Source organism: Echinops telfairi, unplaced genomic scaffold (genome assembly GCF_000313985.2).
Source record: "Echinops telfairi isolate 266 unplaced genomic scaffold, ASM31398v2 ScPeMD7_31;HRSCAF=116, whole genome shotgun sequence".
NCBI lineage: Eukaryota > Metazoa > Chordata > Mammalia > Afrosoricida > Tenrecidae > Echinops > Echinops telfairi.
This window is the reverse complement of record NW_022103928.1, coordinates 27,252,321-27,279,139: the sequence shown is the minus strand read 5'-3', so window position 1 is coordinate 27,279,139 and position 26,819 is coordinate 27,252,321. Positions and strand designations below refer to the sequence as shown.

The 26,819-nt window shown below is 58.9% G+C and overlaps 1 protein-coding gene across 1 annotated transcript in view; it reads left to right on the top strand.

Annotated features, from left to right (window-relative positions):
• Positions 1 to 26,819, top strand: part of PLXND1 (plexin D1) — a 56,473-nt gene that overhangs the window by 22,744 nt on the left and 6,910 nt on the right. The window contains exons 2-26 of the mRNA XM_045290131.1: positions 1,364 to 1,495; positions 1,725 to 1,825; positions 1,913 to 2,042; positions 3,890 to 4,067; positions 4,227 to 4,335; positions 4,920 to 5,022; positions 10,562 to 10,666; positions 13,593 to 13,682; positions 13,876 to 13,969; positions 14,951 to 15,105; positions 16,233 to 16,384; positions 17,057 to 17,156; positions 17,248 to 17,387; positions 17,895 to 18,062; positions 18,170 to 18,260; positions 18,507 to 18,770; positions 18,860 to 19,009; positions 19,770 to 19,884; positions 21,624 to 21,731; positions 21,817 to 21,929; positions 22,616 to 22,720; positions 23,094 to 23,224; positions 23,620 to 23,818; positions 25,668 to 25,814; positions 25,939 to 26,095. Coding sequence (XP_045146066.1) covers positions 1,364 to 1,495; positions 1,725 to 1,825; positions 1,913 to 2,042; positions 3,890 to 4,067; positions 4,227 to 4,335; positions 4,920 to 5,022; positions 10,562 to 10,666; positions 13,593 to 13,682; positions 13,876 to 13,969; positions 14,951 to 15,105; positions 16,233 to 16,384; positions 17,057 to 17,156; positions 17,248 to 17,387; positions 17,895 to 18,062; positions 18,170 to 18,260; positions 18,507 to 18,770; positions 18,860 to 19,009; positions 19,770 to 19,884; positions 21,624 to 21,731; positions 21,817 to 21,929; positions 22,616 to 22,720; positions 23,094 to 23,224; positions 23,620 to 23,818; positions 25,668 to 25,814; positions 25,939 to 26,095 — 3,337 coding nt within the window. The remainder of the gene's footprint in view (positions 1 to 1,363; positions 1,496 to 1,724; positions 1,826 to 1,912; positions 2,043 to 3,889; positions 4,068 to 4,226; positions 4,336 to 4,919; positions 5,023 to 10,561; positions 10,667 to 13,592; positions 13,683 to 13,875; positions 13,970 to 14,950; positions 15,106 to 16,232; positions 16,385 to 17,056; positions 17,157 to 17,247; positions 17,388 to 17,894; positions 18,063 to 18,169; positions 18,261 to 18,506; positions 18,771 to 18,859; positions 19,010 to 19,769; positions 19,885 to 21,623; positions 21,732 to 21,816; positions 21,930 to 22,615; positions 22,721 to 23,093; positions 23,225 to 23,619; positions 23,819 to 25,667; positions 25,815 to 25,938; positions 26,096 to 26,819) is intronic.

Genomic DNA, 26,819 nt, shown 5'->3' with positions numbered 1-26,819 from the left:
AGCAGACCGGGGCCTGTGGGGTCCGGGTGAAGTCCTAGGCGCCCCATGCAGGCACCTCCACTACCCTTCTGCGGGGAGCCATCTGCGGGGCATGGCTCCACAGGGCACCAGCCCCTAGCCTAATTGACTCAGATCTACTAATCCAATTCTCCTGCTGCCTGGCAGGAGACAGAGACAGGCGGGAGGGGTGGGGCCAGAGCCCCAGCCACCCTCCACAACCCAGACCCTGTGGAGGCAATGCCAGGGAGGAGAGCAGGGTGGGTCTACCTGTCTCGAACCCCATCCAGGGTGCTGGGATGGTGGAGACAGTGACTGGCAGGGTGTTAGTCTTCCTGGATTTGGTTCCCTGCCATGTGGCCACGTCTCCCCATTGAGCCTTGGCCCAGGGTGAGGGTCAGAGGACACAGGGACGGCTGTCTGTCTGTGCAAAGTGGGATCCTGAGAGCCTCCAGGTTTGTGGAGCTGCCCCTGGAGAAGCTGCTGGGCTCCCTCTGCCAGCCTGAGCTCTGAGCCACCTGTCACGCCCCCAGCTCCTACACACCCTTCAGTGTCCACGCCTTCTGGCAGTTCCCTGGCCCCAGCCAAGGCTGGAGCTCAGTCTGGGGCTCAATGGGACTGGGGGAAGGTGGGGCTGGGGAAGAGGGGCAGTTCCAGAAAGGTCTCCTGAGGGGCAGTGCCTCAGGCTCAGGTGGAGCTTCCGGACCCCCGTAGTGGCAGAGGGCATTGAGAAGCTTTTCTGGGGGGTGGCAAGGGGGTGGGGGGAGCTCGTCTGCAGAGGGGGACAGGAAGGGAGGTTTAGACAAGGAGTCTAGCGCAGCAAGGGCTCAAATCCTGACCCTGATGCCCCTTTGCCAAGTCCCTTGGCCTCTATGGGCCTCAGTTTCCTCATCTGTGAAATGGTAGGAGGGAGACGTACGGTCTGAGGGAAGCTACCGGTCCCCTCCTTGCCGGGCTTGTGTCTTCCCATTTAACCTTCCCCAAGGCTTGCTGGTCAGCTCCATTAGCTCAGGAAAGAGACTCCGAGAGCAGTGACTTGCACACATCACCCAGGTTGTCCCTGTCCAGGCGGAATTGGAGCCCAAGGCCCCACTCTTAGCCATGTTGCCCAGCAGCCCCCCACCCTCCGCCTGCCCAGAATGCTGCTCCCTACTTACAGGGTGGGCGTGCTGGGAAAGGAGCAGGGGGTGGGGGGATCCCTGGTGGGAGCACAGCTGAGGCAGAAGCACGGAGCCTGGCACCACTGTCCCCTGTCCCTGAGGGCTGGAAGGCCTGAGCCAACAGTGAGGCGGGGTCACATGCCCCTGCTCCCAGCATCCTCTGGTGTTCTGGTCCCCTGACGGCCTTGACCCCCGCCCCCGCCCAGGTCAACCTGAACGAGAGCATGCAGGTGGTGAGCCGGCGGGTGGTGACGGTGGCCTACGGAGAGCCTGTGCACCCCATCATGCAGTTTGACCCCGCAGACCCTGGCTACCTCTATCTGATGACCTCCCACCAGGTAAGGCCATGGCCTAGCGGTGTCCCTGGACAGGCTCTGCTCTCTAGCCTTCCTTGTCTTTGTTCACACTGCCCCTCTGTCACGAGCCCCCTTTGCCTGCTAAGTCTGACTCCCCTCACGTCCTGGGGACGGTGTGAGAGAGGCTTTCCTGCCCCCACCCATAATGTTGCTGCGAGCGACTTGGTGTCCCCACGCCGGGAAACTGAGCTTGCCCTGCCTCTGCTTCTAGATGGCAAGGGTGAAGGTGGCCGCGTGCGACGTGCACTCCACCTGCGAGGATTGTGTGGGTGCGGCTGATGCCTACTGTGGCTGGTGCACCCTGGAGACTCGGTGAGGTCCCTCCCGCAGGGTGGGCAGAAGGGCAGGTGGGCTGCGGGCGGGAAGAGGCCCCTGACCCTGACCTGAGAGGCTCCCCAGGTGCACTGTGCAGCAGGACTGCGCCAACTCCAGCCAGCCACACTTCTGGGCCAGTGCAAGCGAGGGCACCGGCCGCTGCCCCGCCATGACTGTCCTGCCCTCGGAGATCGACGTGGGCCGGGAGTACCCGGTGAGTTCCTGGAGCCGGCTGCAGCCTCCCTTCCCCAACACCCACTGGCCAGAGTTTCCACCAAAGGCAGCAGGTCCCAGTGCAGAGAGGGGGCACCAAGCCCCCTGCCCACAAAAGAAGCCCCGTGATAACAATATGATTCAAACAAACCCACTGCCATTGAGTCAATGCCAACTCATAGGGTAGAACTGCCCCTGTGAGTTTCCGAGACTGTAACACTTTGTAGGAGTAGAAAGCCCTCCCCTCCTCCTGCAGAGCAGCTGGTGGTTTTGAACTGCTAACCTTGAAGTTAGCAGCCCAACTCATAACCACTGCGTCACCAAGAGTCCAAGGATAGAATAGTAAGGGTTTTAGTGATTCTTTACCAAGTGCCAGTCATATAGCCACGTGCATAGCATTCAACTGTTAGACTTCACCACAGCCTCGTGGGGTTAGTGCTCTTAACATCACCATTTTCCCGATAAGGAAACTGAGCCGCGGAAAGGTGCCTTGACGTGCCTAAGGCTACAACAGCCCAGAGTGTTCCAGTTGGGGTGTGGAGGCGGTGGGCAGATGCAGTCTCTGGAGGAGGGCGGAGGAGGAGAGGAGAGTGGGCGCCTCTTTCTGACCCCAGGGGGAAGGGTGGGTGCACACAGAGGCCACTAAATGCCAGGCTGCGAGATTTCAGTTTCAAGGAATCTTTAGTTTGGAAGTGAGTGACAGCTTATCTCTACCGACCCCTGCTCCCCAACCGTGAGCAGCTGAAGCTCCTGGGAAGTGGGGTGCTGGCGGACCTGCAGGCAGTGGGGAGGAGTTTGTCAGCTAGGGGGTGACAGTTCTGATTCTGCACAGGCCACACACGAAGCTCTTTTGTGGCCACCCCCGTCATGTTGGTATATGCTGCTGCGTCCACTGACTCATTGGTTTGCTCATCATCGAGCACCTACTGTGTGCTAAGCACACGTTCAAGACTGTAGGGATAACCAAGTCCTGTCCCATGAGGAGCCGGCATGTCAGGGAGAGGGATTAAGCAAAATAAAGTCTCAGTGGTGATAAGTACCATGGGAAAAAAGGAAGTGGGGCAGAGGGGTGAGGGACGGATGGTAGGGGTCTCTCGGCAGAAGTGAGGATTGAAAGAAAGTGTGAAGGCCCAGGGGAGTGTCTGGGCAGGGGTTCTGAACAGTGGGGGCTGCTGGTGCAAAGGCCCTGGGCGGACTGGGGTCCATGGGCTTGGAGAAAACGTTAGTGCTCAGAGTCACAGGGGCTAGAACATGCACAGCCTTCTTAGCCATCAGCAAGTGGGGAAACTGAGGCCTAGAGAGTCACATATAGAATGCAGTCTACTGACTTAGAGCCTGGGCCACCTCCAGGGAGTACCCAGGGAAAAGACTCCAAGGGGGCACCCAGAGACTATCCTGTGAACACTCAAGGATTCATCCAGGGAACCCCCAGCACCCAGGGAGCACCCAGGAATACCCAGGGAGTACCAGGAATACCCAGGGAGCACCCAGCAATACCCAGGGAGCACCCAGGAATACCCAGGGAGTACCATGAATATCCAGGGAGCACCCAGGAATACCCAGGGAGTACCATGAATACCCCAGGAGCACCAGGAATATCCAGGGAGCACCCAGGAATATCTAGGGAGCACCAAGAATATCCAGGGAATACCCAGGGAGTACCATGAATACCCCAGGAGCACCAGGAATATCCAGGGAGTACCCAGGAATATCCAGGGAGCACCATGAATACCTAGGGAGCACCCCAGCAGCACTTGGGGAGCGCCCAGGGAGCACCTACCATGGCAGGAAGGGCTTTGTGAGGGCGGCAGCCAGCCTGCCCTCCCGCTGAGGCCCTCTCGCCCACAGGGCATGATCCTGCAGCTCTCAGGCAGCCTGCCAGACCTCAGTGGCATGGAGATGGCCTGTGACTATGGGAACAACATCCGAACGAAGGCCCGGGTGCCAGGCCCGGCCTTTAGCCACCAAATCGCCTACTGCAACCTCCTCCCAAAGGACCAATTCCCCGCCTTCCCACCAAACCACGGTAAGCACCCTGCCCCAGTCTAGCAGCCCATGCTCACAGACGTGATGGTGGCATCTCCGGCATGCACCCCCAGGACCCCCATAACCCACCCACTAATATGGGGGGAGGAAGGGAAGCCTTCTTGACCTTCTCTCCTTGGCCCGCCTCGATCCGTGGCAGACCACATCAAGGTCGAGATGTCTGTGAGGGTCAATGGGCGGAACATCGTCAGGACCAATTTTACCATCTACGACTGCAGCCGCATTGGACACGTGTACCCCCACACTGCGTGAGTGGCGGGGCTGCCTCCCTCCTGGTGGTGGGACGGGGATGGGCCCTGGGAAGGAAAATCATAGGATCTTCAGGACAGATGGCACCCTCGGCCCTTCACCAGTTCATTAGTTCTGCAACCAACTCCTGTAGCCCTGCTCCTGGCCCTTGGGAGCCCGGAAGGCATGTGGGCCCAGTGAGAAGTAGCCTTGCTGCTGAAGGCCATCCCTGGCCTGAAGGCCATCCCTGGCACTCAAGTGCCCAGAGTAGAATGCTCTGTAGGGTTTTCAAGGCTGGGAAGTTTGGGGAGCAGATCACCAGGCCTATCTTGCCAGACGCCCCAGGGTAGGTTCCAACCCCCAGCCTTTAGGCTAGTCTTGAGCACTTAACCCTTTGTGCCATCCAGAGACATCTAAAGGCCCCACTAGTCTAAGTCCTCTTTGCATACTTCCTGCAATACTGAGCTCAGTACACCACCAAATCCCAATCCCTCCTGGACGTCTCTGATGAGGGAAATACCCTTCTTCCCTGGAGCTAGGGTCTGGGCCTGTGTGGGGGGTGAGGGTGGGGAAGCCTGGTGGCTGAGGCCCCCTTGTCTTCCAGCTGTACCAGCTGTCTGTCAACACAGTGGCCCTGTTTCTGGTGCGCCCAGCAGCATGTCTGTGCTTCCAACCAGTCTCAGTGTGAGGGCTCGCCGAATCTCATGGTAAGCCAGACCCCGGATGCCTTCTGCCTCCGCTCTGCCATTCCCCGTGTGTTTCCATGTCATGTTGAGTGCCTTTGTGTGTTGGACACACTGCCCCGTCCGTCCGTCCACTGCTCTGTGGGATGTTGCCCGCTGCTACACTGGACACCATTGCGGGCAGGGCATGGTGAGCCTTCCTTACTTTCACTACCCTGGAACGCTGGTTCTTCGCCAGGACATTTGGGGTCATCCTTTGCACACGGTTAGCTCCAGGGCTCACCTCCAAGAAGCTTGGGCCATGCTCTGCTCCCACCTGAAGCGAGTCCTCGTTTTCTTCCACACATCTGTGCCAAGACTTCCAAACCATACTCCCATATCTCAATAACCCTAAGGGGCTAGGGTGGCTGTGTTAGTCTGAGTAGACTAGAGAAACAAATCCATAGAAATTTTTTATATAAAGGATAATTGTACATTAAGAAAGCATCCCAACCCAGTTCAGTCCAAGCCCATAAATCCGATATTAGCCCTTGTGTCCGATACCAATCTAGAAAGTCCTTTTCAGACTCATGAACACATGCAATGATGCTGAATGCAGGACGATCACAGGCCAGTGGGTGGGAAGTCTTGTGGATCCCGTGGTGGTGTAGGCATCTCAGCACTGACAGGCTTCTCTGGCTTCAGAGGCTGCATCAGGGTAGGTCCATGTGACTTCTCCTCAGGGATGTCTTGCAGGAAGTGAGCAGAGAGTCTGTCCCGCCTCCAAGAAGGAAATCCAGGAATTCCCAGAATTCTCAGGAGAAGGTCATGCCCACACAGAGGCCTCATTGGCTATGACCCGATTGACTGACTAGACTCCTCCCCTTCACTCTGAATCCTCTCACGTCCCAAACCGACACTAGATTAGGTCACCACCACAGTGGCACAAATGGTTTTCACTCAACTCCTAATCTAACAGGCAGTGGCTCATGGAAGAAAGGCCTGGTGATCTACTTCCATAAAGATTACAGCTGAGCAATCCCCTAAGGAGCAGTTCTGCTCTGTAACACGTGGGGTTGCCATGAGGCAGAATTGGCTCGATGGCAACAGGTTTGGGTTTCTTTAGGGGTGGGGGGTGGGGGATGTGTGGTGGCAGCAATAGGGATGGTGGCCAGGATGGTGCCCCTGAGGCCTAGGGAGGTGATTTGTATAAAGCCAGTCAGCCCGGAAGTCCCTCTGGCTCCAGAGCCCACGTTCTCTCCCGTGCCACGAACAGCTGAAAAGCCCCTGCGCAGTCTCCCAGTGGGCACGGGGCCCAGACTGGCTGGGGTGGACGGGCCACGATCCATCCTCCTTGCTTCCACGTGCTCCAGGTTCTCCTGTTGTGTCGGACCCTGGACCCTGCAGGCTGGCACTGTGCTGCGGGGTGGGGGGGAAGGGGCCGCCCCTCCGATGCCCCAGGATAGCTGGATTTGATCAGGGAAACCAGGTGGTCAGGGATGGGCTCACTTTCCATGTGGCCTCTCAGCTTTGCCCAAAGAGCCTCGAAGGCCACCCAGCCTGGTGCCAGGGCTGCCCAGACAGGACTTCAGCTGGATGATCATGCCCAGCTAGGTAGGGGCTCGAGGACCCTGCTATTAGAGTGTATACCCTTGGCCCCAACTGCCAGACCCTGCACCCTGTATCAGGGTTGTGAGAAGCTGTCTTAGGCACTGAGCCCCCTTCTCTCGCTAGGAAAGGGACATTCCCTACCTCCTACCCCACAGTTCCCAGATGGCACAATGGCGGTAGCTGACATATCCCAGCTACCCAGGCTGTCAGCAGGAGGTCGCCGAGCCCTACTCTGGGTGGGTACCTCAGGAAAGCAACCCAGGGTCCAGAGTACCAGGACCCCCTATGGCACAGGGCACCGAACCTCCTGGGCACCCTTTCAGCCCTGTCCATCACAACGTATGGGCCAGGGGGTGGTTGGCACATGAAGGAGGAGTCCCATGGCCTGAGCCTGGAATCCTCTGGTCCCAGCACCTCCTGTGTGCCTTGATGAGTGTAGCCCGGGCACTGCATCACTCCCAGGTGGGGGTTTGGTCCACAGGAGAGAGGCCCAGTGAAGGTACCTACAGGCCAGCTCATTTCCTCTAGCCCCAGCCCTGGCTATGTGCACACTGGCCACTCGGAACGTCAGCATGGAGCATGCCCACTCAGCGTGCCCCGGTGAGGCAGGGGTGCTCACTGAGCACTGAGTCTCTACTAGACCCTGGGAAGGATCCTCCTCCCCAGGTGCCTTAGCTTTTAGTGGTGGTTCTGCGACCCTGGACAAGTTACTGAGCCTCTCTGGGCCCTTATCTCCCCATCTGGAAAAATGGAGCCTCCCTGAAAGGGCTGTGGTGGGGATCTGGAATTACACTGGGCATGCAGGAGGTGTCAGTCACCCTATCTGGATGGATTGAGGGTCTTGTAGGGAGGGGCCTTCTCTACTGGCTCCTGACAGATGCCTGGGAGGCCTTGGGGCTGCCTCCTGTGGGGCCCATCCCACCTGCCCCCAGGCCTGGTCAGGAGCTGGATATGGGGTGGAAGAGGACCTGTCTTAGATGATTACTGTAATCCAGCCAGAGAAGATGCAGCCCCTCACCGGCCTGCAAGAGGCTCTGAACCGTGCTTAATTTGGCATTTAATGAAATGCCAGTTATCCACCCTGGCGCCATGCCTCTCTGGTGGGGCAGGAAGGTGGTGGGCAACAGTTTCCTTGGGTGTGTAAAGAGGTGCTCGGTGCAGGGGAGGGAGGTACTGGGGGCTGAGTACCCTGCTGGGCAGTTTCCCTTCTTCCTGGCGGGCCTAGGTGAAGGACAGCCCCCCCCACCCCCACCCCTTGGGAGGTACTGGGAGGACGGTCTGCCCTCCAGGGTTGGGTGCCCGGGGCTAGGTTGAGAAGTTCCCAGGGGAGGGCAGATGGGGTGGCCTCTTGGTGGAGATTCGGGGTCCTGGCCGGCTGATGCTCTGCAGGCCAGCCACCACTCCTCACTGTGGCAGACACGTGAGTTCTGCCTCTGTTTCCCGTCAAGAGGTCTCCAAAAAGGGATGGATGGAGACCTGTATGGACCAGTGACTGCTGGCCCACATCACCTCTCAGGGCCACCGCGCTGTGACCCAGTGCTGGTCCCAAAGCCTCCGGCTGCTCCAACACAGCCAGGGCTTCCTAAGCCTCTGGGCCATGCAGGCCAAAGGGAAAAGCCTTTGGGCCCTTTCCCAAGACTTGGCAGCTTGGGCTGGGAGGGTGGTAGTGGTGATGGTGGTAGGGTGCCAGCTTCTCCAGTTGCAACCAGGAAATGCTAGCTCACAATGACTTTGGCCCCACAGACTTGATTGACTCCAGCAAGTGACTCCTCTGGGAGTGGCATCACCATCAGGCACTGCTGGATCCAGGGCCCCCACCGAGTAGTTTACCCCCGTAGTCCAGGGTTTGCCCAACCCTCAGGGAAACACCACACTCGGGCAGGCCCTCCGCTGCCTTTGATTTCTTGTTGGTTCCCGAATATCCCATAGTAGCCTTTCTGCCTCAACATGGGTCAGTTCAATCCTGGAGGCCAGGGCGGGCCCGGGCCCCTGTCTGTCCCTTGGACAAGGGGAGGATCAGTCTCCATAAAGCAGACTTCGGAGGCCTGCAGTGGGGCAGGGGGCTGGCAGCAGCTAGTCGTCTAGCCCTGTAGCTCTGACCCAGCAGCACACCCAACCTCAGCTCCACTCTGTAGAATGGGCACAAGCCTCTGTGCGGCCCAGGGACCTCGGGAGAACTTCTGGGAACTCCTCTCATCCCTCCTGTTGACCCCTACCCGGGGGTGGGGGAGCACTGGGAGATGCTGGGCTCCCAGCCAGCCGCAGAGCCAGCTCAGTAGTATCGAAGCCTGATCAAAAACATGTGGGTTCCAATCCCTGAAAGTCCACAGGGTTTGTAAACAAGAGGGTGCAAGAGGGCAAGCCCAGGGCACAGGGGACCTGGGCCAGTTGTCGTGCACAGCTTTGCCTCAAAAAGCCCCATTCTCCTGGGAAGACTACCTCCCGAAGCCCAGAGGGGGACACCACAGCTGGTGCCTGCTCACGCATGGCCCTGAGCACAGTTCCTACCTACCAGGCCACTCTGGGCTTGACCACATCGCCTTTCTGGCCAGTGTGCCTGTGATTGGCCCTCTTCTACTGCCCTCTCTGCCTCAAGCAGTCACATCTGCTGCTCGGCACCGCATCGCACTCTCCTCTCCTGCCTCATGAGGTTGTTGGGAAGAAGAGTTAGCGAATTCATGCAGCGTAGACAGCGAGGAGCCCTGCCGGGCACATCCCTTTGACCTCTGGTGTTATGCTGAGGTCCCTGAGGGGAATCAGACCCACTTCTGCCTTCCCTGGAAGGGAGAAGACCCCAGGCAGAGTCTCACCAAAGGCCTTGTCCCCGGCCGAGTCAGTGCCGAGGGCCAATAGCTCACTGGCATTTCCAGGTCTGTTTCCATCCCGCGTCCTTCCCCAGCCTGGCTTGGGCAGGAGGAAAGTGGAGTCGGAGGTCCCTGGGCTTGAGCTTTCTTGGTCCTTGTCATGGGTTTAGTTGCTCTGGGATCCCAGTGCCACCTGCCTGGGCTGCCAGCAGGTCAGACTTGGAGTGTGAGAAGCAGGAAGTGTTGCTCTGGGCACCAGGTTCCTACCCACCAGAACCTGATGGATCCTAGGCAGTGGGGCCCCTTTGTCTGGCCCGGTCCCTCTCCCCACAGATAGCAGTTAGTTCACCAAGCAGGTCTTGGAATCTAGAGGTGAAGCCAGGCATTCACATGTTTTTCATGTTCCTAACATGTTCTGGCTAGGGAGCTGGGCAGATGGGGCTTCAAAGCCCAATCCTGTCCTATCTGGCTATGAACTTGGGTAGTTGGTCTCACTTCTCTGAACTAGTTTCTTAAAAAAAAAAGAAGAAGAAGAAGAGTAACTCCCTCCCACCCCAACCCCCCTTGGGCCTCAGTGATCCTGCCCCCAACCTTGGGCCGAGGCAGCAGGAAGTGTGTCCACCAAGAGTTCTGGTGTGACTAAGGCCCCCTTTCTATGCTCCTGGTACCCCCGCCCTCTTGGTCCTGTCCCCATGGACCACACAGAGACCCGGGGCTTCATTTTTGGACCCACACTATGTGGATCAGTCTAGAAACCAGAGCCAGGGTGGGGGCGGCTTGGCGGGTGTGGGGCTGCATCCAGTCGGGACAGGAGAGGCCGGAGGTGGGCAGGGACCTCATAGTCTGGCCTCTCTCTTCCTTCTGGGAGGCGCTGCGGAGTGGCAATGGAGGTGCTACCCGGTCCATCGTTGGGATCATTGTGGCTTGGCTTTCTGCACCTCAGTCTCCTCATCTGTCAAGTGGGGTCACAGGGTCACTATGTGGATCAGCCGGGAGCATATGGGATCCACTGGGCGCGGGGCCTTTCGCGTGGCTGCTGTTTGGAATTTGTTCCAGTGCTTTCTCACTACATGGGCTGGTGGGTGTGAATTCCCGGGGGTCCGGTCTCCTGCTGCCCGTCCATCCTCTGAAATGATGGCTTCAGCCCCTCCTCTCCCTTCTTCCTGCAGAGCCCCTTGGACTGCCCTCAGACCCTGCCTTCTCCCCAAGCCCCCGTGTCCACAGGGGCCTCCCAGGATTTCTTGGTACCTCTGGCCAATGCCTCCTTCTTCCAAGTAAGTGTGGGTCAGGCCAGGCTGGGGCGGAACAGGGTAGGTCCCCTATGGCCCCCGGGTCCAGGATGCAGCTCGGGGCTGTGCCCCTCCACTGCGTTAGTCAGGGCTGGGTTTCCTCAGCTGAGTGCCCACGTTCTGGCTGAGACCGCCAGGGGAGCAGCGTGCAGGAGGGCTCCTGGGGTTCTGGGAGGAAAACTGTGAGCCCAAAGGGTCAGAGTTCAAGCAGTGAAACTCTTTGGTCAGGACCCAGAGATGCCCCCCTTCTAAAGGGGGGTTCCTCCAGGTGGGCAGGCTGTTCTGGCAGACTGAATGTTGGCCCTGACCCCGGTGTGTGGCTGCTCCCCTGCTCCCCACTGTGCAGATGGGGAAAGTGAGGCCCAGGAAGGGGGATCGGATAGTTCTGATCACATAGCATGGGGCCGGACACCCACCTTTGTCCTGGACTCCCAACCCAGTGCTCTTCCCTGAAACCAGTCCCCACCCAGAGAGGCAGGGGGTGGGGTGGGGGAGGTGGGGGTGGGGGGACACACCACCCCTTCCCGGTCCCTCCTGGAGGAGCATCCTGGGCGGGAAGTGTTGACGAGTCCTGGAAGCGTGCCAGCCACCCCTCCCCAGCTCCTGGGGACTTGCCATCTGTCACTTCACTTCCACAGAGGAGCTGTTGCACGTGGGAGCCCCGTGGGCGGGTGTGTGTGTGTGTGTGTGTGTGTGTGTGCATCTGGGATGTGTCAGGGACCTAGGGGCTAGGCGGGAGCTCCTGCTCCCAGCACTCAGCACTCTCCCCCCCATAATATCAGGGAGCTTCCCTGGCAAGTGGGAAGGGCACTTCCATTCCCCTGGGATCCAGGAACCTGGGTGTGGAGGCCAGAGACCTGCATCTGAGTCTGCCCGACCCATTCTAACCGTAGCTGCAGGGCCAGTCCCTGCTCCCACTGGACCTCAGATGCCTCCACTGCATATCTGGACAGTAGCCCCTGTGCTTCTGCCTTTGGGTCTGCTTTGAGAACAGGTCGGGAAGACCAGGGAGGAGGGCTGTGGACAGGCAGTCTGAGCCTCCTGCTTTAGAGCCTGTTTTCTGAGCCCACACCACGAGGCCCCAGGTGGGGCTGGACACACTAAGCAGAGGTGGTCCAGGTGGGCGTAGCAGGGCCCAGCCTGTCACCAGCCAGTTTCCTGTGTTAGCTTTGGGTCTGGGACCTCCCCCGTGCTCCCCCTCAGGGGAAGGTGGGATGAGGAGATAGGGGGTGTGTTAGAGACAGACCTGCTTTCCTTTCAGGGGGTCACATTCGCCAGTGACAGAGAAATAAACAGGAAATCCTGCCACGCGACTGACGGGGGCTTGGCCCCATCCACACAAAAGTCTGAGCATTCTCATTCAGCAGATAGATATTTACTGATGCTGCTTCTGGGAGGCCTGAGCAGGACTAAGGGGAAGATGAGACTGGGGGATTGGATCCTGTTCATGTATGCAGCAAACATATATTGAGTACTAGTTGCATGCTAATAACAACCATCATGAACTAAGTACCTACTGTGTGCAACCCAGAAGCCCCAGTAGCCTCAGTGAAAATGCTTGTGCTAACCCATAGGTCAGAGGTTCACCCCCACCAGCCATTCCTTGGGAGAAAGATGAGGCCGTCTGCTCCCACCAAGGTTACAGTCTTAGAAACCCCAGTGGGTAGTTCTACCCTGTCTTCCAGGGTTGCTATGAGTTGGAATCCACTCGATGGCAGTATTACGAGTACAACTCACTAACCAGACTCACTCCCTGATTTCCCCACAACCTGGCTGGCAGGGAAGCTGACTCACAGTGCCCCCTGGGGGTTTCCAAGACTGTCACTGGTGACATGAGTAGAAAGCCCAGTCTTTCTCCTGAGGAGCTGCTGGTGGTTTTGAACTGCTGACCATGCAATTGAAACCCAGCTTGTAACCACTACCCCGCCAGGGCTCCTAGATTTCCAGTGTCTGAGAGGCCTCAACAAGGTTGTGGGGAACATAGCAGAGATGAGATTTGAGCCTTAGAGTGGGTGACATAGAACCTGAGCTTCTCCTGGGGCCTTTTGCTGCCTTAGGGGCACGGCCCAGCCCCAGCCCCAGCCCCGCCATCCTCCAGTGGATGGGGAAAAAAACAAACCCCAAAACACAAGTTCACTGCCGTCAAGTCAATGCTGACTCATAGTAGTGCCCGGTGGGGTTTCTGAGGCTGTAGCCGTTTACGGGAGTAGAAAAGCCATTCTTTCTCCCTCAGAGCTGCTGGTGGTTTCAAACTCCCAACCATGCAGATCACAGCCTAACCACTCCACCACCAGGGCTCCTAGTGGGTGGGGAGATGAAAGGACAAAGTTGGTGCTTAAACAAGCTTTAGGAGCATAATGAAGATTCTTCATCCAGCTCAGAGGCAAGCTATGCATTGCTGAATGAATGAATGAATGAATGAATGAATGAAAGAAATGAGGACAGCCCCCTAATGAAAGGAAGGGGTTGAGAAGGCTTTGGAACGTGGGGCATTTGAGCTGGTCTTGAGGCGATGTTGAATTTCTCTGGCTGTGTAAAGGGCTGGGAATGGATGTTGGGCTGGGAAGTCTTCAGTGTTAGAGTTGCTTTGGACTGATGGGCACATGTCCGTGGGGGACGTTAAGCTGGAGGCTCACTGGCGTACGTGCTATGGAGCAGGTGCTTCATGAGCTGAGTGGAGGAGGCCTCTGGCTTGGCTGTCAGGGTTTGGGCAGCTCTTACTAACACAGAGAATACCAGGCCATTGTTCTGGGGGTTCATATACTCCTGGCCTCCCACAAACACTGAGCACAGAGACCAGGAAGCAGGGTGGGGCACGGCCAAAGCAAAGGTCTGTGGGGCAGCCCCACCCACAATGTCCTGATGGGCACTGGCTTTGCCCGCCTCGGCTCTCACTCCCCATTTCACACAGGGCACGGCCCTCGAGTGTAGCTTTGGGCCGGAGGAGATCTTTGAGGCTGTCTGGGTGAATGAGTCAACCGTACGCTGCAACCAGGTGGTGGTGAGTGGGGCGCTGGCAGTGGAGGGCAGGGGGTGGTCTGCCCAAATCCACATGCTGGACACCTTCCTCCCTACCTCACCTTTCTCTACGGTCAGCTTCCTGGTGCCCCCTCGCCTTTCTCCATGACCACCTTGGTGCTGGGGAAGACCCAGGACCACCCATGCCCCTCATGATCTTCCCCACTCTTTTGCAGCTGCACACGACCCAGAAGAGCCAGGTTTTCCCACTCAACCTTCAGCTCAAGGGACAGCCAGCCCGATTCCTGGACAGCTTGGACCCCATGACAGGTGAGGGCCCTAATCCACCCCCACACAACCCCTCACCACCAGTGGGGCCATGGGGGACTCCGCCGCAGTGGGTGGGGCTCACATCTAGGTAGGTGCTTACCCTGCCTTCGGCTAGAACAGAATGCACCCCCTCGTATCCCACACTACCATCCTGCATCTACCCGCTCACCCAGTGCTTAGAGAAATAGCTCAGAAGAGCATGTGCTCAGAATGGGTCCATGGGGGTGGCTGTGCAACTTTGGGCAAAACATTTCCCCTCTCTGAGCCTTATCATCCCTCTCTGACATGAATTTTATAGACAGTGCACACAAAGCCTTGAGCATAGTGCCTGGGACGTAGCACTGCCCCGATCACGGTGGCGGTTCTCAGTGCCTCAGTGGGTGTTTTCACCACTCTGCAAGGTGCCTGTTTTAGATGCCCCTAGTAAGCTTGGGGACCCCTGAAAGCCAGAGGTACCTACTTGGCTGGCTCCTCACCACAAATGCCTTGGAGAGCCAGAGGCCACAGAGAAAAAGGCCAGGCCTGGCCCCCACAGGGCCTGCACTACAGCCTGGTTCCACAGCACTCCTGAGCTCCCTGGGGATCAGGTGGCCCTCCTCCCTCCACACCTCGCTCTGCCATTTGCTGGCTGTGTGGCCTCTGGCAAGTCACTGTTCCTCTATGAACCTCAGTCTCTGATTTGTAAATTGGGGGTGGGGTGGGTACGTGGAGACCTCCCATCTGGTAGAATCATAGTGAGGGTGGTGGGATTGCTGAGGCTGGCCTGCACTTATCCTGAGCCCTCAGGGAGCTCAGAGAAGGTGCTAAGACGACCGACCTTCAGGAGGGGCATGTTGCTCACAGGGTCCTGATCCTCAGAACCAGGTCTGCTTCTGGGGAAGTGAGGGGGACACACAGTGAGAGGGTACAGCCTTTGTGGAGACTGGGGAGGGTGGGGGGACTTCAGAAGTGGGACTGACCTCCCCCGTGTGTTTCCCCCAGTCGAGGTCTATAACTGTGCCATGGGCAGCCCTGACTGTTCCCAGTGCTTGGGCCGAGAAGACTTGGGCCACCTCTGTGTGTGGGGTGATGGCTGCCGCCTACAGGGGCCCCTACAACCTCTGTCCGGTTCCTGCCCTGCCCCTGAGATCCACACGGTAAGCCTGCCCTCAGGAAGGGGTGGATCTCGGGCACCCACAGGCCTGCACGGTGCACCTGCCTCCTCCCAGGCTTGCAGACACCTGTGTGTGTACACTCCCTACAGAGACCTGCACTATCACCTCCTGGGCACCTCCTGGGTGCTGGGTTCACAGTGGGTGCGAGACACCACCATGAACAAAACCAAGAGGCCCACTCTGATTTTAGTGTTTGAGGGGAGACCGGCAGTCAGTGTAAACGGGCGAGGAAGTAAATTATTCTGGTGACTGGTTAGGTGCTTAGCTGCTAACCAAAATGTGGGCAGTGTGACCTACCAGCTGCTCTATGGGAGACAGACGAGGCGGGTGCTTCTGTACGGGTTACAGCCTTGGAAACCCTATGGGGTAGTTCTACTCTGGCCCCTAGGGTCACTCATTTGGAATCACTCACTGGCAAGGTTATTTTTTAACGGGTGCAAAGTGCTGTGGAGAAAAAGGCAGGGGTGTAGGCATGCAGGTAGAGGGGAAGCCAAGCTGAGTGCTGCTGGTTTTTGTAAGAGGCCAGGGAGCCTTGTGGCCACAGTGATCATTAAGGCCATTCTCACAACCATCAACTCGATGCCGACTCATAGCGATCGTAGGACAGGGTAGAACTGCCCCTTTGAGTTTCCCAGAATATAACTGTTAATGGGAGTACAAAGTCCCATCTTTCTCCCTCGGAGTGGCTGGTGGTTTAAAACTGCCAGCCTCACAGATCACAATCAAACACATAACCACTACTCCTCCAGGGCTCTATTAATTAAGGCCACTAATAACTACCAGCCTTTAGTTTTAATTAAGGCAAAGGAAAATTTCAGGGAAGAGCCTGATTGGCTTAGCTGGGACCAGGTGCCTGGCTGGGTGTGGGGTGACAGGGTCAGATATGGCCACTGGGAGCTGACTTAGCGTCATCCTTGCTGGCTTTGACAGTCCTATGCCCTGTACCCTGCCCCCTCACATGTGCAGACCCACGTGGGTGCAGTATCCTCACTTGCACCCCCACCAACCTGGGAGCTGGCGGGGTTCTCCCTCAGCCTCCACAGCCTCCTTTTAAGCTGACCACTTTGCCCAGCCAAGTGGGCCCAGCCATAACGCATTCTCTCTGGCAGATTGAGCCCCTGAGTGGCCCCCTGGATGGCGGGACCCTGCTGACCATCCGTGGCAGGAACCTGGGCCGGCGGCTCAGGGATGTGGCCCACGGCGTGTGGATTGGTGGTGTGGCCTGTGAGCCGCTGGCCGACAGATACACGGTGTCAGAGGAGTGAGTAGAAGGCAGTGCTCCGGGCTCTCCTGGGGGGCCTTCCCGTAGCTCTGTCCCCTTGACCCCACTGCCCTCCTTGGCACCTGCCTACTCCTGACGAATTTCTCAGGCCCTTTCTCCTCCCTCTCACTCACCTTCTTGCTTGGAGCCTCCATGCTCATCAACACCCTGCTCCTGTGCCCACTCCTGCAGAGCGCTCTCCAACTTTCCCTCTGTGGGTCTCACTGCCACCTCAGCCTTGCTCTGAGGATAATCCCACCACTAGGAAAGGGCATTTGAAGCTGCTGGCGACTGTGACGATGTGGGTCTGTAGCAGCCAGGCCGTCTGTCCCGCAGCCCAGCAGATGTTCTCGTGATCAGAGAACTCAAAAGTTCTCTAAGATACCATCTCTGCCAACTGCCTCGTCTGGTAGACCCAGAACAGGTGGGGGAAGCCAGGGGGTGGGTGGGAGGAGATGCTAGGGGAGAAATAGTTACCAACAGATAGGGACGTGTTTCAGTGTTTTGACACCCGGCTGTGCCTTTGATGGGTCCCAGTCCTCCCTGGGAGTGGGTGGTGGGAGGCCCACGTGAGAGCACACCCAGACTTGGACCAGAGTGGGGGTGGGGGCTGCCCCAGGGAGAAAGCTAAGCGGTCTCTCCCCAGGGTCTGACTGATGCTTCCTCCCTCAGGATTGTGTGTGCCACGGGGGCCGCCCCAGGACCCTTCTCAGACGGGGTGACAGTGAACGTCTCCAAGGAGGGCCGGTCACATGAACGCTTCTCCTATGTGGTAAGGGCTGCCACACCCCATCTGCTCCCCCCTGCCAGGCACACCCCTGGCAGCTGGCTGGAGCCTGACTGCCTGCTTGCCTGCCCTGCAGCTGCCCCTGGTCCTCTCCCTGGAGCCTGCCATGGGCCCCAAGGCAGGGGGCACCAGGATCACCATCCACGGGAGCCACCTGGACGTGGGCTCCGAGCTCCAGGTCCTGGTCAACGAGACAGAGCTCTGCACTGACCTCGTGTAAGCCCCGGGCCTGCTGCTCTTCTGGCCGGAGATCCCTGGGGCAGGGTGTCATGTCTGCACCAAGTATTACTCAGCCCCCTGGGCTGCCATGGGCTGGAGCCGGGACTGAGCTCTGGAGCCTTGTTTTGGAGCTTGGGCAGAACATGGCCCTGGACCCTGGCAGTCCTGGTGCTTCTCAGCCCGAGGCACTGTGTGGTGGCCCCCACATCCTGAGGTGCTCTGGCTGGTGGGATACGGGTGTCTCCGTGCCCCTGGGGGAGGGAAGCCCTAGTCACGGGGACTAGAGAAGGGTCCAGGACTTTGGGGACCCCAGGGAGGGCTTGCGGGAGGAGAGACTTGAGATGTCGGGCAGGAGGGAGCGGGGAAGGGGTCTGGTGGAGAGGACGTGCAGGTAGTGTGGGCACACGGGCACGGCTGGCCGGTCTCTACTTTCTGTGGCTGAGACAGAGGGCACCAGGGTGAGCAGTTGGGAGGCGAGACCTGCTGACGCCCCTGCTCCCCTAGGCGCACAGCCGCCAGCATCTCCTGCACTGCGCCCGGCGGGGCCCTGCCCGTCCTCGTGCCCGTGTGTGTGCGTTTCGAGCGCCGCGGCTGCGTGCGCAGCAACCTCACCTTCCGCTACATGCAGAACCCCGTCATCACCACCATCAGTCCCCGCCGCAGCCTAGTCAGGTGAGATCCGCCTCACCTGCCCGCCACCACCCCGCCCCCGCGGACCTTCCCGCCCTTGGGGTGGGGGTGGGGGGCGGCCAGACTGATGGGCCTGTTCCCCCGCACAGCGGCGGGAGGACCATCACGGTGGCCGGCGAGCGGTTCTACATGGTTCAGAATGTGTCCATGGTAGTGTCTCACATCGGCCGCGAGCCCACGGTGAGCACCCCGGGCGAGGGCAACAGGCGGGGCTGGACAGCTCTCACTGGGCCTCTCTCTCTGACCCACTGTCTCCCCCCACCCCACGTCGCTCTCCCACGCCACCCCTTCCCCACCCCCCTACTTCTCCTGGTCTCTGTGGTCTTTCTACCCACTGCTCTCTGTCCCGTTAAACCTACCCACGCCCCTCTGTCCACTACCCCCTCGCCTCACCACGCGCACCTCGGCTCTGCCCCTCCCTCCTAGCTCTGCAAGGTTCTCAACTCCACCCTCATCACCTGCCCGTCCCCGGGGGCCCTGAGGAACGCGTCCGCCCAGGTGGACTTCTTCATCAATGGGCGCGTATACGCAGACGAGGCGGCCATGGCCGAGGAGCTGCTGGACCCTGAGGAGGCCCAGCGCGGCGGCAGGTTCCACCTGGACTACCTGCCTGACCCACAGTTCTCTACTGCCAAGAGGGAGAAATGGATCAAACACCACCCTGGGGAGCCTCTGACCCTGGTCATCCACGTCAGTGTGGCGGATGGCAGTGGGTGGGGCTGGCCCAGCCGCGGCTGGAGAATGTGCCCTCCAGCCCCCTCGTGGCTCTGTCCCCACAGAAGGAGCAGGACGGCCTGGGCCTGGAGAGCCATGAGTACCGGGTCAAGATCGGCCAGGTGGCCTGCGACATCCAGATTATCTCGGATAGAGTGATCCACTGCTCTGTCAACGAGTCCCTGGGTGCCACGGAGGGCCAGCTGCCCATCACAGTGAGTGGACGCTGCTGGAGGCGGGCTTGCCAGCGCCAGCCGGGGTTCCCCAGGTTATGGGAGGCCAGTCACAGAGCACTTTGCTGCTCTGTAGTGCCAGCAAGTGATGAAAGCTGAGCTTCCCAGCCCCACCCACCAGATAGGAAGGAACCCGAGGCTTGCGATCCCAGAGACCTGTTCAAGGCCAGCGACTGGCCCTGAGTGGGTCCGATGGGGCTGGACTTTCAGAAACCATAAGAAGTTGTTCCAACCACACTTGGCACCACACCCAAGGTCTGGGCAGAGAGACTTGCAGGGAGGGGAAGCAAGGGCTAGGGGGAGGAGAAGGTCCCCAGAGGGTGGCATTTTTTTTCTGTACTGCACCTGCTTGCCCACCAGTGGTAGAGAGCTTGCCAGGAGCCCTCTGACTGAGGGAAAGCTCCCTTTGTGCCCGCCCATTGCCAACTCTGCCCTCTGACCCACAACCCACTGAGACCCGAGCCTGGGGACTGCCCTGCAGATCCTTGGTGCCTGTGGCTGGGTGCCAGGAACGACCCTGCCTCCGACCCCTTCCAACGCTTCCCCCAGACTGTACTGACCATCCCAGCCCTGACTTGAGTCTTGACTCTGCTCCAGAGCTGGCTCGAAGGGACTGCAGGGCACCCCCTAGTTGAACCCTCGCAGTGTCCCCTGGAGGCGGGTTGTGGGTGCTGCATCTGAGGCTCCCAGAGGCTAGGTGACCTGCCCAGGGCCACACCGGTCTCTCCGCCCCACTCTGCAGATCCAGGTGGGGAACTTCAATCAGACCATCGCCACCCTGCAGCTGGGGGGGAGTGAGACTGCCATCATCGTGTCTATTGTCATCTGCAGCGTCCTGCTGCTGCTGTCTGTGGTCGGTAAGGGGCCCAAGCCTAGGACTCCCGAGGACAGACCCAGCTCCTCCCTGGCCCCAACCACCCTCTGAGGCCAGGCTAGTGGGTGGGGATAGCTGAGGCAAGGTTTGGCAGTGGAAACCAGCCCTGCACACGGGGCCGCAGGAGGGTGTGCCGGGCTGCAGCACCAACAGGTGGGAGACGGTTGCTGTGGGATGGGGCGGCACCCTGGCCCCAGGCTGTGGGCCCTGAGTGCCACTGGCAGAAGAATTTAGAACCTTGTTCTCTCATCAGTAAGGGAGCCATGAAGGTAGCTAAGAAGGGCTATAAAGAGAAGATGTTGGTGGACTATCACCTGGTGATAAAAATACTGTATTCAACGCAGTGGAGGGATAGGGGCCATCATGCACAGCGGAAAACAGTCGGGCGTATGGGAAACATAGTTGCCATGTGACTCAGCCTTTCCACTCCCAGGTCTGTACCCAGGAGAAACAAAGAGACATTCACACACTGACATTGGCGCAGTGTCCACACGGTACTGCTCACTTCACAGCAGCCCGGGCGTCTGTCCACAGGGGAGGGGAGAACCCAAAGGTGGCAGGGACACCCAGTGCAGCGCTGCTCAGCAGGAAAGGGAGTGAAGCCCTGGCCCAGGTGGGGTGGTGGGGCAGGGGGGCTTCAACACCTTCCTGGGAAACTTTCGTTCTCTCTTCACTCCCTGTGTCCAGAATCTTTTTCAACTACCCCTCCCACTAATGTCACAGCATGAAAGCCTCTAGAAATGATGCTGAGGGAAAGAAGACCCAGATTGGGTGGTCCTGTCGCTATGGCTGTCCAGAATCGGCCATCCCATAGGCAGTGGTTGCTAGGGGCCAGGGAAGGAGGGAGTGGCCATTAACAGCTCTGCCACTTCTTTTTGGGTAAACGTTAGATCGTGGTGATGGTTGCTGGCTCTGTGAAGATACTAAAAACCATTGTGTTGTACTGTAAGTGGATAGATTATGTGGTGCATGAATTATAGTTCCATTGAGGTACTTTAAAAAGTAGCATATTCCATGTTTTAAAAGAAGTTGAGGATAAGAACAGGGAAGAAGCTATGAGGAGAAAAAGATGAGCTAACGTCAATATCCAAGGAGCCCTGGTGGCACAATGAAGATGCATTGGGCTGCTAACTGCAAGGTCAGCAGTTCAAAATCACCAGCTGCTCCATGGGGGACAGACGGGGCTTTCTACTCCTGTAAGAATTACAGTCTTGGAAACTCACAGAGCAGTTCTACCCTGTTCTATCAGGGTCACTGTGAGTCCGCATTGACTTGATGGCAATGAGTTTGATTTTTTTTTTCCTGAGCATCAATACCCTGCATATTCTGTCTCCTTCACCCAGGGAAAATCACTAATCCTGTACACACACACACACACACACACACCCCAATACCCTGCACAGTCTATCTCCTTCACCCGGGAAAATCACTAATTCCATACACACACACACACACACACACACACGTGCATTATAGGAACAGGAAGTCCCGTGCTACACTGTACTAGTTCTTTAACAAGGCCTTTCCAGCCCTGGTTCTGCTCTTGCGTTTTTTAGCCCACAGGGGAGGGGTCAGTTGAAGGGTGAGGGTACCAAGGTCTCCTTGCCCTGAGGAGAGAGTGGGGAGCCGAGGCCAGTGAGCAGGACATGTCCACCCAGGCCTGGTCGAATACTTGCTGTCCAAAGGGTTTCCTGGCCTGACCTGCCTCCTTGCCCCCTGTAGCCCTGTTTGTCTTCTGTACCAAGAGCCGCCGAGCTGAGCGCTACTGGCAGAAGACGCTGCTGCAGATGGAGGAGATGGAGTCTCAGATCCGCGAGGAGATCCGCAAAGGTAGCGGGTGGGGAGCAGGGGCCTTGGCCCTCTCACCTGAAGAATGAGCGCGTGGCCCACTCACAGCTGCCCACCTGCCCACCAGGCTTTGCTGAGCTGCAGACGGACATGACCGACCTGACCAAGGAGCTGAACCGCAGCCAGGGCATCCCCTTTCTGGAGTACAAGCACTTTGTGACCCGCACCTTCTTCCCCAAGGTCAGCCCTACCACTGCTCTGGCCTGGGCCCACCTAGAGGGCACCTTTGTGCAGATGGGCAGCGTGGGCCCTCTTGAGCAGTGCAAAGCTTGCATGAGCTACCCACCATAGCCTTTCCAGGGGGTGGCCCAGTTGCTCCCCCATTCACAGTGGCCACTTGTCTGATCACATGTCCTGGGGTGCTGGGCCCACCTCACCCCTCCTCCAAGCAGGAGCAGGGGGGCCAGGGGCCCTCCCACTCTGCTTGCCCGTTGGGCTGTCCCTCGATCTATCCGGACACCGTGTCCAGCCAGCGCACACCATTCCAGCATAACTGCCAAGTGAGCCCATGGCTGTCCCAGTTGCTCTTCACAAAACTCCCTGCGGGCTCTTTCTGGTCTCGGGATGAATCCCAGCCACCCACGTGTGGCCCTGTGTGTGAGGTCACTGCTGGCCTCTCTGCCTCAGTGTACCCCATTCCACATGGAGCTAGTTCACTTCTTTCTAAGCCCAGTGCTATCTTGCATTGCTACGCCTTGGCTCATGAGGTTCCTCTGCCTGGGACTCCCTCCCAGAAGCCCTCTGGCACAACTCACCCCGACGGGTCATCCTACCCAGTCTCCCTGTGTGTTTATTGAGCGACTCTTGCCTGTCAGAGGGAGGTAAGTCTCTATGCCACTGAGGTGCTGGGGGTCTCGCCTCTACAGTGCTCCTCCCTTTACGAAGAGCGTTACGTGCTGCCTTCCCAGACCCTCAACTCCCAGGGCGGCTCCCCGGTGCAGGAGACCCACCCGCTGCTCGGAGAGTGGAAGGTGAGTGTCCCCTCACACCCCCGCCCTACTCAGAGGTGAGGTGGTGAGTCCTCCGTTCCAGGAGGCATCCAAGCACGTCACAAGGACTGACCTCCAGGCCACGTAGAGATGAGGGAGGATTGGGCACCCTGAACATGCTGCCCTAGCTGCTACGGAGAGCGTGGAGGGTAAGATGGTAGTTCTGCACACTGCCATTCCGTGCCACCTCCAGGCAGCCTTGCCCCTCCCTGGGCCCCGCATTTCAACTCAAAGAAATCAGTCTTCCCAGTCCTGGGGAAAGCCCCCCCATCCCAGGAAACACCCAAGGAAGCATTTAGGGTATCACAGTGCTGAGCCTGGGCCCCATGGGAGACCCCACTCCCCAACTCTGCAGATCCCCGAGAGCTGCCGGCCCAACATGGAGGAGGGGATCAGCCTGTTCTCCTCGCTGCTCAACAACAAGCACTTCCTCATCGTCTTCGTCCACGCGCTCGAGCAGCAGAAGGACTTCGCCGTGCGGGACAGGTCTGGTCTGGCCTGGCCGAGAGGCGCCAGGGGTGGGGCGGGGGCCATTCCGGGTCCCTGGGTTTGCCAGGCAGACCACCTCCCACCGCCAGGTCACAAACAGCTGTGGCAGTTGTTTGTAAAGCACCGTGTCCTCTGTGGCAGCTGGGACCCTCCCCTACCCCAGCGCCCAGCCCTGGGTCTTGGTGGGATGGTGTGGCTCCTGAGACCCTCGGATCTTCTTCTTCTTGAACCTGTGTCCTCAAAACGTAGGCGCACGGCCCCGGCGGTTCCGTGGGAGTTAGGGCGATGGCCTGGTGGCCAGGCGCTGCCTGCTCCATCACCCCTATTCCCTTGCCACGCGGTCCCCGTCTCCAAGAGAGCAAGGTGGTGCTGAGGTGGTACGGCCCCTGCAGGTGCAGCCTGGCCTCCCTGCTGACGGTGGCGCTGCACGGCAAGCTGGAGTACTACACCAGCATCATGAAGGAGCTGCTGGTGGACCTCATCGATGCCTCGGCTGCCAAGAACCCCAAGCTGATGCTGCGGCGCACCGAGTCCGTGGTGGAGAAAATGCTCACCAATTGGATGTCCATCTGCATGTACAGCTGCCTGCGGGTGAGCCACCGGGGTCTAGCTTGTCCTCGCCCTCCATCCCACTGGGAGAGATCGCCCCACCCACCATGCAGATGGAGGGAGAGCGAGGCTCAGAGAGGGCCCCCATCCATTACGACGGGGCAGAGAAGAGGCCCTTGTCCCTGCAGGCCATGTAGTCAGTCACCAAACCGTGTCTGCTAAATTAAACCTGCACTCGGATTCTTGGGACCCTCTAGCCTTAAGGGGTGTAGGAACACAGACCGTGAAACAGCCCAGGGAGGCCCTGACCCTCCAGAAGCACAGTGACCTGCTTGGGGGTGAGCAGGTCTCAGGGCTCTTGCTGGGGAGGGGGCGGGCTGCAGGCTCAAGGGGTTCCTTGAGTAGGCAGCCTGAGCTGAGACTGAAGCGTTCGTAGGAATGAGCCGGGTGGAGGTGTGGGAAGGGTGGGTGTCCGGACAGGTGCCAGTCACAGCACAGGCAAGGCTGCCAGGGCAGGAATGTTCATGAAGGACCTGAAGCGGCTGGAAGCACTGAGGGTTGTGTGTGCATCCACACACTGGGAGCTGTCTGCCTTCTGCAGAACAGAAGTTACTCAGCCCCTGGTCCTGTCCCACTATCCAGCTACCCTGCTGTGGCACCAGCCAGGGGCTTGTCTGGGAGGAAAACAGAGGCCTGGGTAGAACCCAGGGCCAGGGTGACCGCCATCCCAAGCTAAGACCCATGCTTGACACAAACCAGCCAGGTGATGCTGGGTGAGCGGCTGCCCTCTCCTGGTCTTGGTTTCCTTATCTGCCCGAGGCTTGGGGCTCTGAGAGTCCAGACACCTGGGGCAGCCTCCTGGGGGAAGTGAAAGCCTGGGCCTGGGGAACAGCATGATGGGGAGGGGGCACTGGGCTCCAGGGAGCCTCATGCTGGGCTGTCCAGGAGGACCAGCCGGAGGCAGGGACTCCAGGGCACGGGCTAGGCCCGTCTCCTAGCATCCTCATCAACTGGCCTTGGCCAAGCCTTCCCTGCTTAGAGCCTCTGCGCCTTCCTTCAGATAATGGGACATTAATGGCTCCCTCTGCCCCCTCACTGGGAGGGTTGGATCAGGACCAGGGGCTGGCATGCTGCCTCTCTCGTTCGTTGCCAAATTGGCCCAATACGATTATATACTAAATGTTTCCTTTAAATCAGCTAGCTCACTGGTTTTACTTAAATATCAACCAAAATGGAGCACCTGGTCACTTGCCATCACCATGACCATGACCATGGACTCAGCTCAAGGCTGCAGATTGCCAGCAGAGCCCTCTGCCTGCCACATGCGTCCCTACCAAACGGGGAGATTAGCTAGAGCCGGGTGCTCAGGGCCCCGGCCAGACTATGAGCTGGGTCATGTGAGGCCACGTAGGTTCCACCAAACCCCATGCTGAGGGGCACCAACATAACAGAAAGAGCCACAGGCTAGGGACCCAGCCGGCCCTGGTTCTAGTCCAGAGGAGTGACCCTGGGCAGGTTGCTTGGCCTCTCTGAGCCTCCACGCTGCTGTCTACACTAGGAGGCTGACGGCCAACCTCAAGAATGGTTGTCAGGCGACTACGCAAAGGCACCCCTCACCACACGAGGTGTTTAATAGGCATGAGCTTGGGCTCCAGGGAGACCAGCAGGGAGCGAGTGGCAGTGTTGGCACAAGAGCCCAAAGGAGGGCAGGCAGGCCAATAGGCAGCCAAGGAGAGGGAGAGGTCAGCCCGAAGAAGGCAGCCAAGGTCTTCCTGGGGCCGACTAGCACCTCCACGTACTTGGGGGCTGCTGGCATCTGGGCTGGGGAGGAAGGGACGGGGGCTGGGCCACGTGTGTCCCTTGACAGGAGACCATGTGTGTCCCACCCCAGGAGACCGTGGGGGAGCCGTTCTTCCTGCTGCTCTGCGCCATCAAGCAGCAGATCAACAAGGGCTCCATCGACGCCATCACAGGCAAGGCCCGCTACACGCTCAACGAGGAGTGGCTGCTCCGGGAGAACATAGAGGCCAAGCCCCGGGTGAGCCCTGGCCCACTCGTCCCCACCCCAGCCCTGCTCGGGCCCCCGCCTTCCTGCACAGATTCGGAGCGGGCCAGGTGGGTAGCGGGGGCATTCACTGACCTTGACCCCCTTCTTCCCACAGAACCTGAACGTGTCCTTCCAGGGCTGCGGCATGGACTCCCTGAGCGTGCGGGCCATGGACACAGACACGCTGACGCAGGTGAAGGAGAAGAGTCTGGAGGCCTTCTGCAAGAACGTGCCCTATTCACAGTGGCCACGTGCCGAGGACGTGGACCTCGGTGAGCGGGGCCGCCAGGACTGCCGGAAACACCTAGTACATTCCCAGTGGTGCTGGGGACACTGAGATGGCTTGGGCGACATCCCCCTCAGCAAGGAGCTCATATTCTGGTGGGGAGACAGATGGGGCACCATGTGAGCACACGGGGATGCATGGCATTCCATGTTCACGAAAGGCTTCCCAAAGGAGAAAGGTTTCGGGTCTAAAGTAAGCTTGGGAGGGGTGGGGGGATATTTTGAGATCACACCAGAGACCATCCGGGCCCCCATGATCACAGCCTTTTCTGAGCACTGCACAGTGGTTAAATTGCTCAGCTGCTAGCTGAAAGGTCGGCGGTTCAAATCCACCAGCTGCTCTGCGTGATAAAGACGTGGCAGTCTGCTCCTGTAAAGACCTACAGCCTCCGAAGCTCCTTGGGGCCGTTCTGCCCTGCCCTACCCTACCAGGTCACTATGAGTCAGAAGCGACTCTGTGAAAACATTTTTGGCTTTGGCCCAGGGGCGCTGGCTGTGGCTGCAGGCAGAGCAGGGACTGCCCGCCAGAGCAGGCATGGCAGACCACCCGCTGGGGCCACGGTGGGGTGAGCGATGAGCTGGTCCGATGCTGGGCCACCTGGGCACTTGGGCCCTCCCCCGAGAACAGTGGGTTGCGCTGGGAGGTGTAGGAGCACGTTCACACTCAAGACCCCATTTCTTCAGGGACAGCCCCATTCATGACCCAGAGCC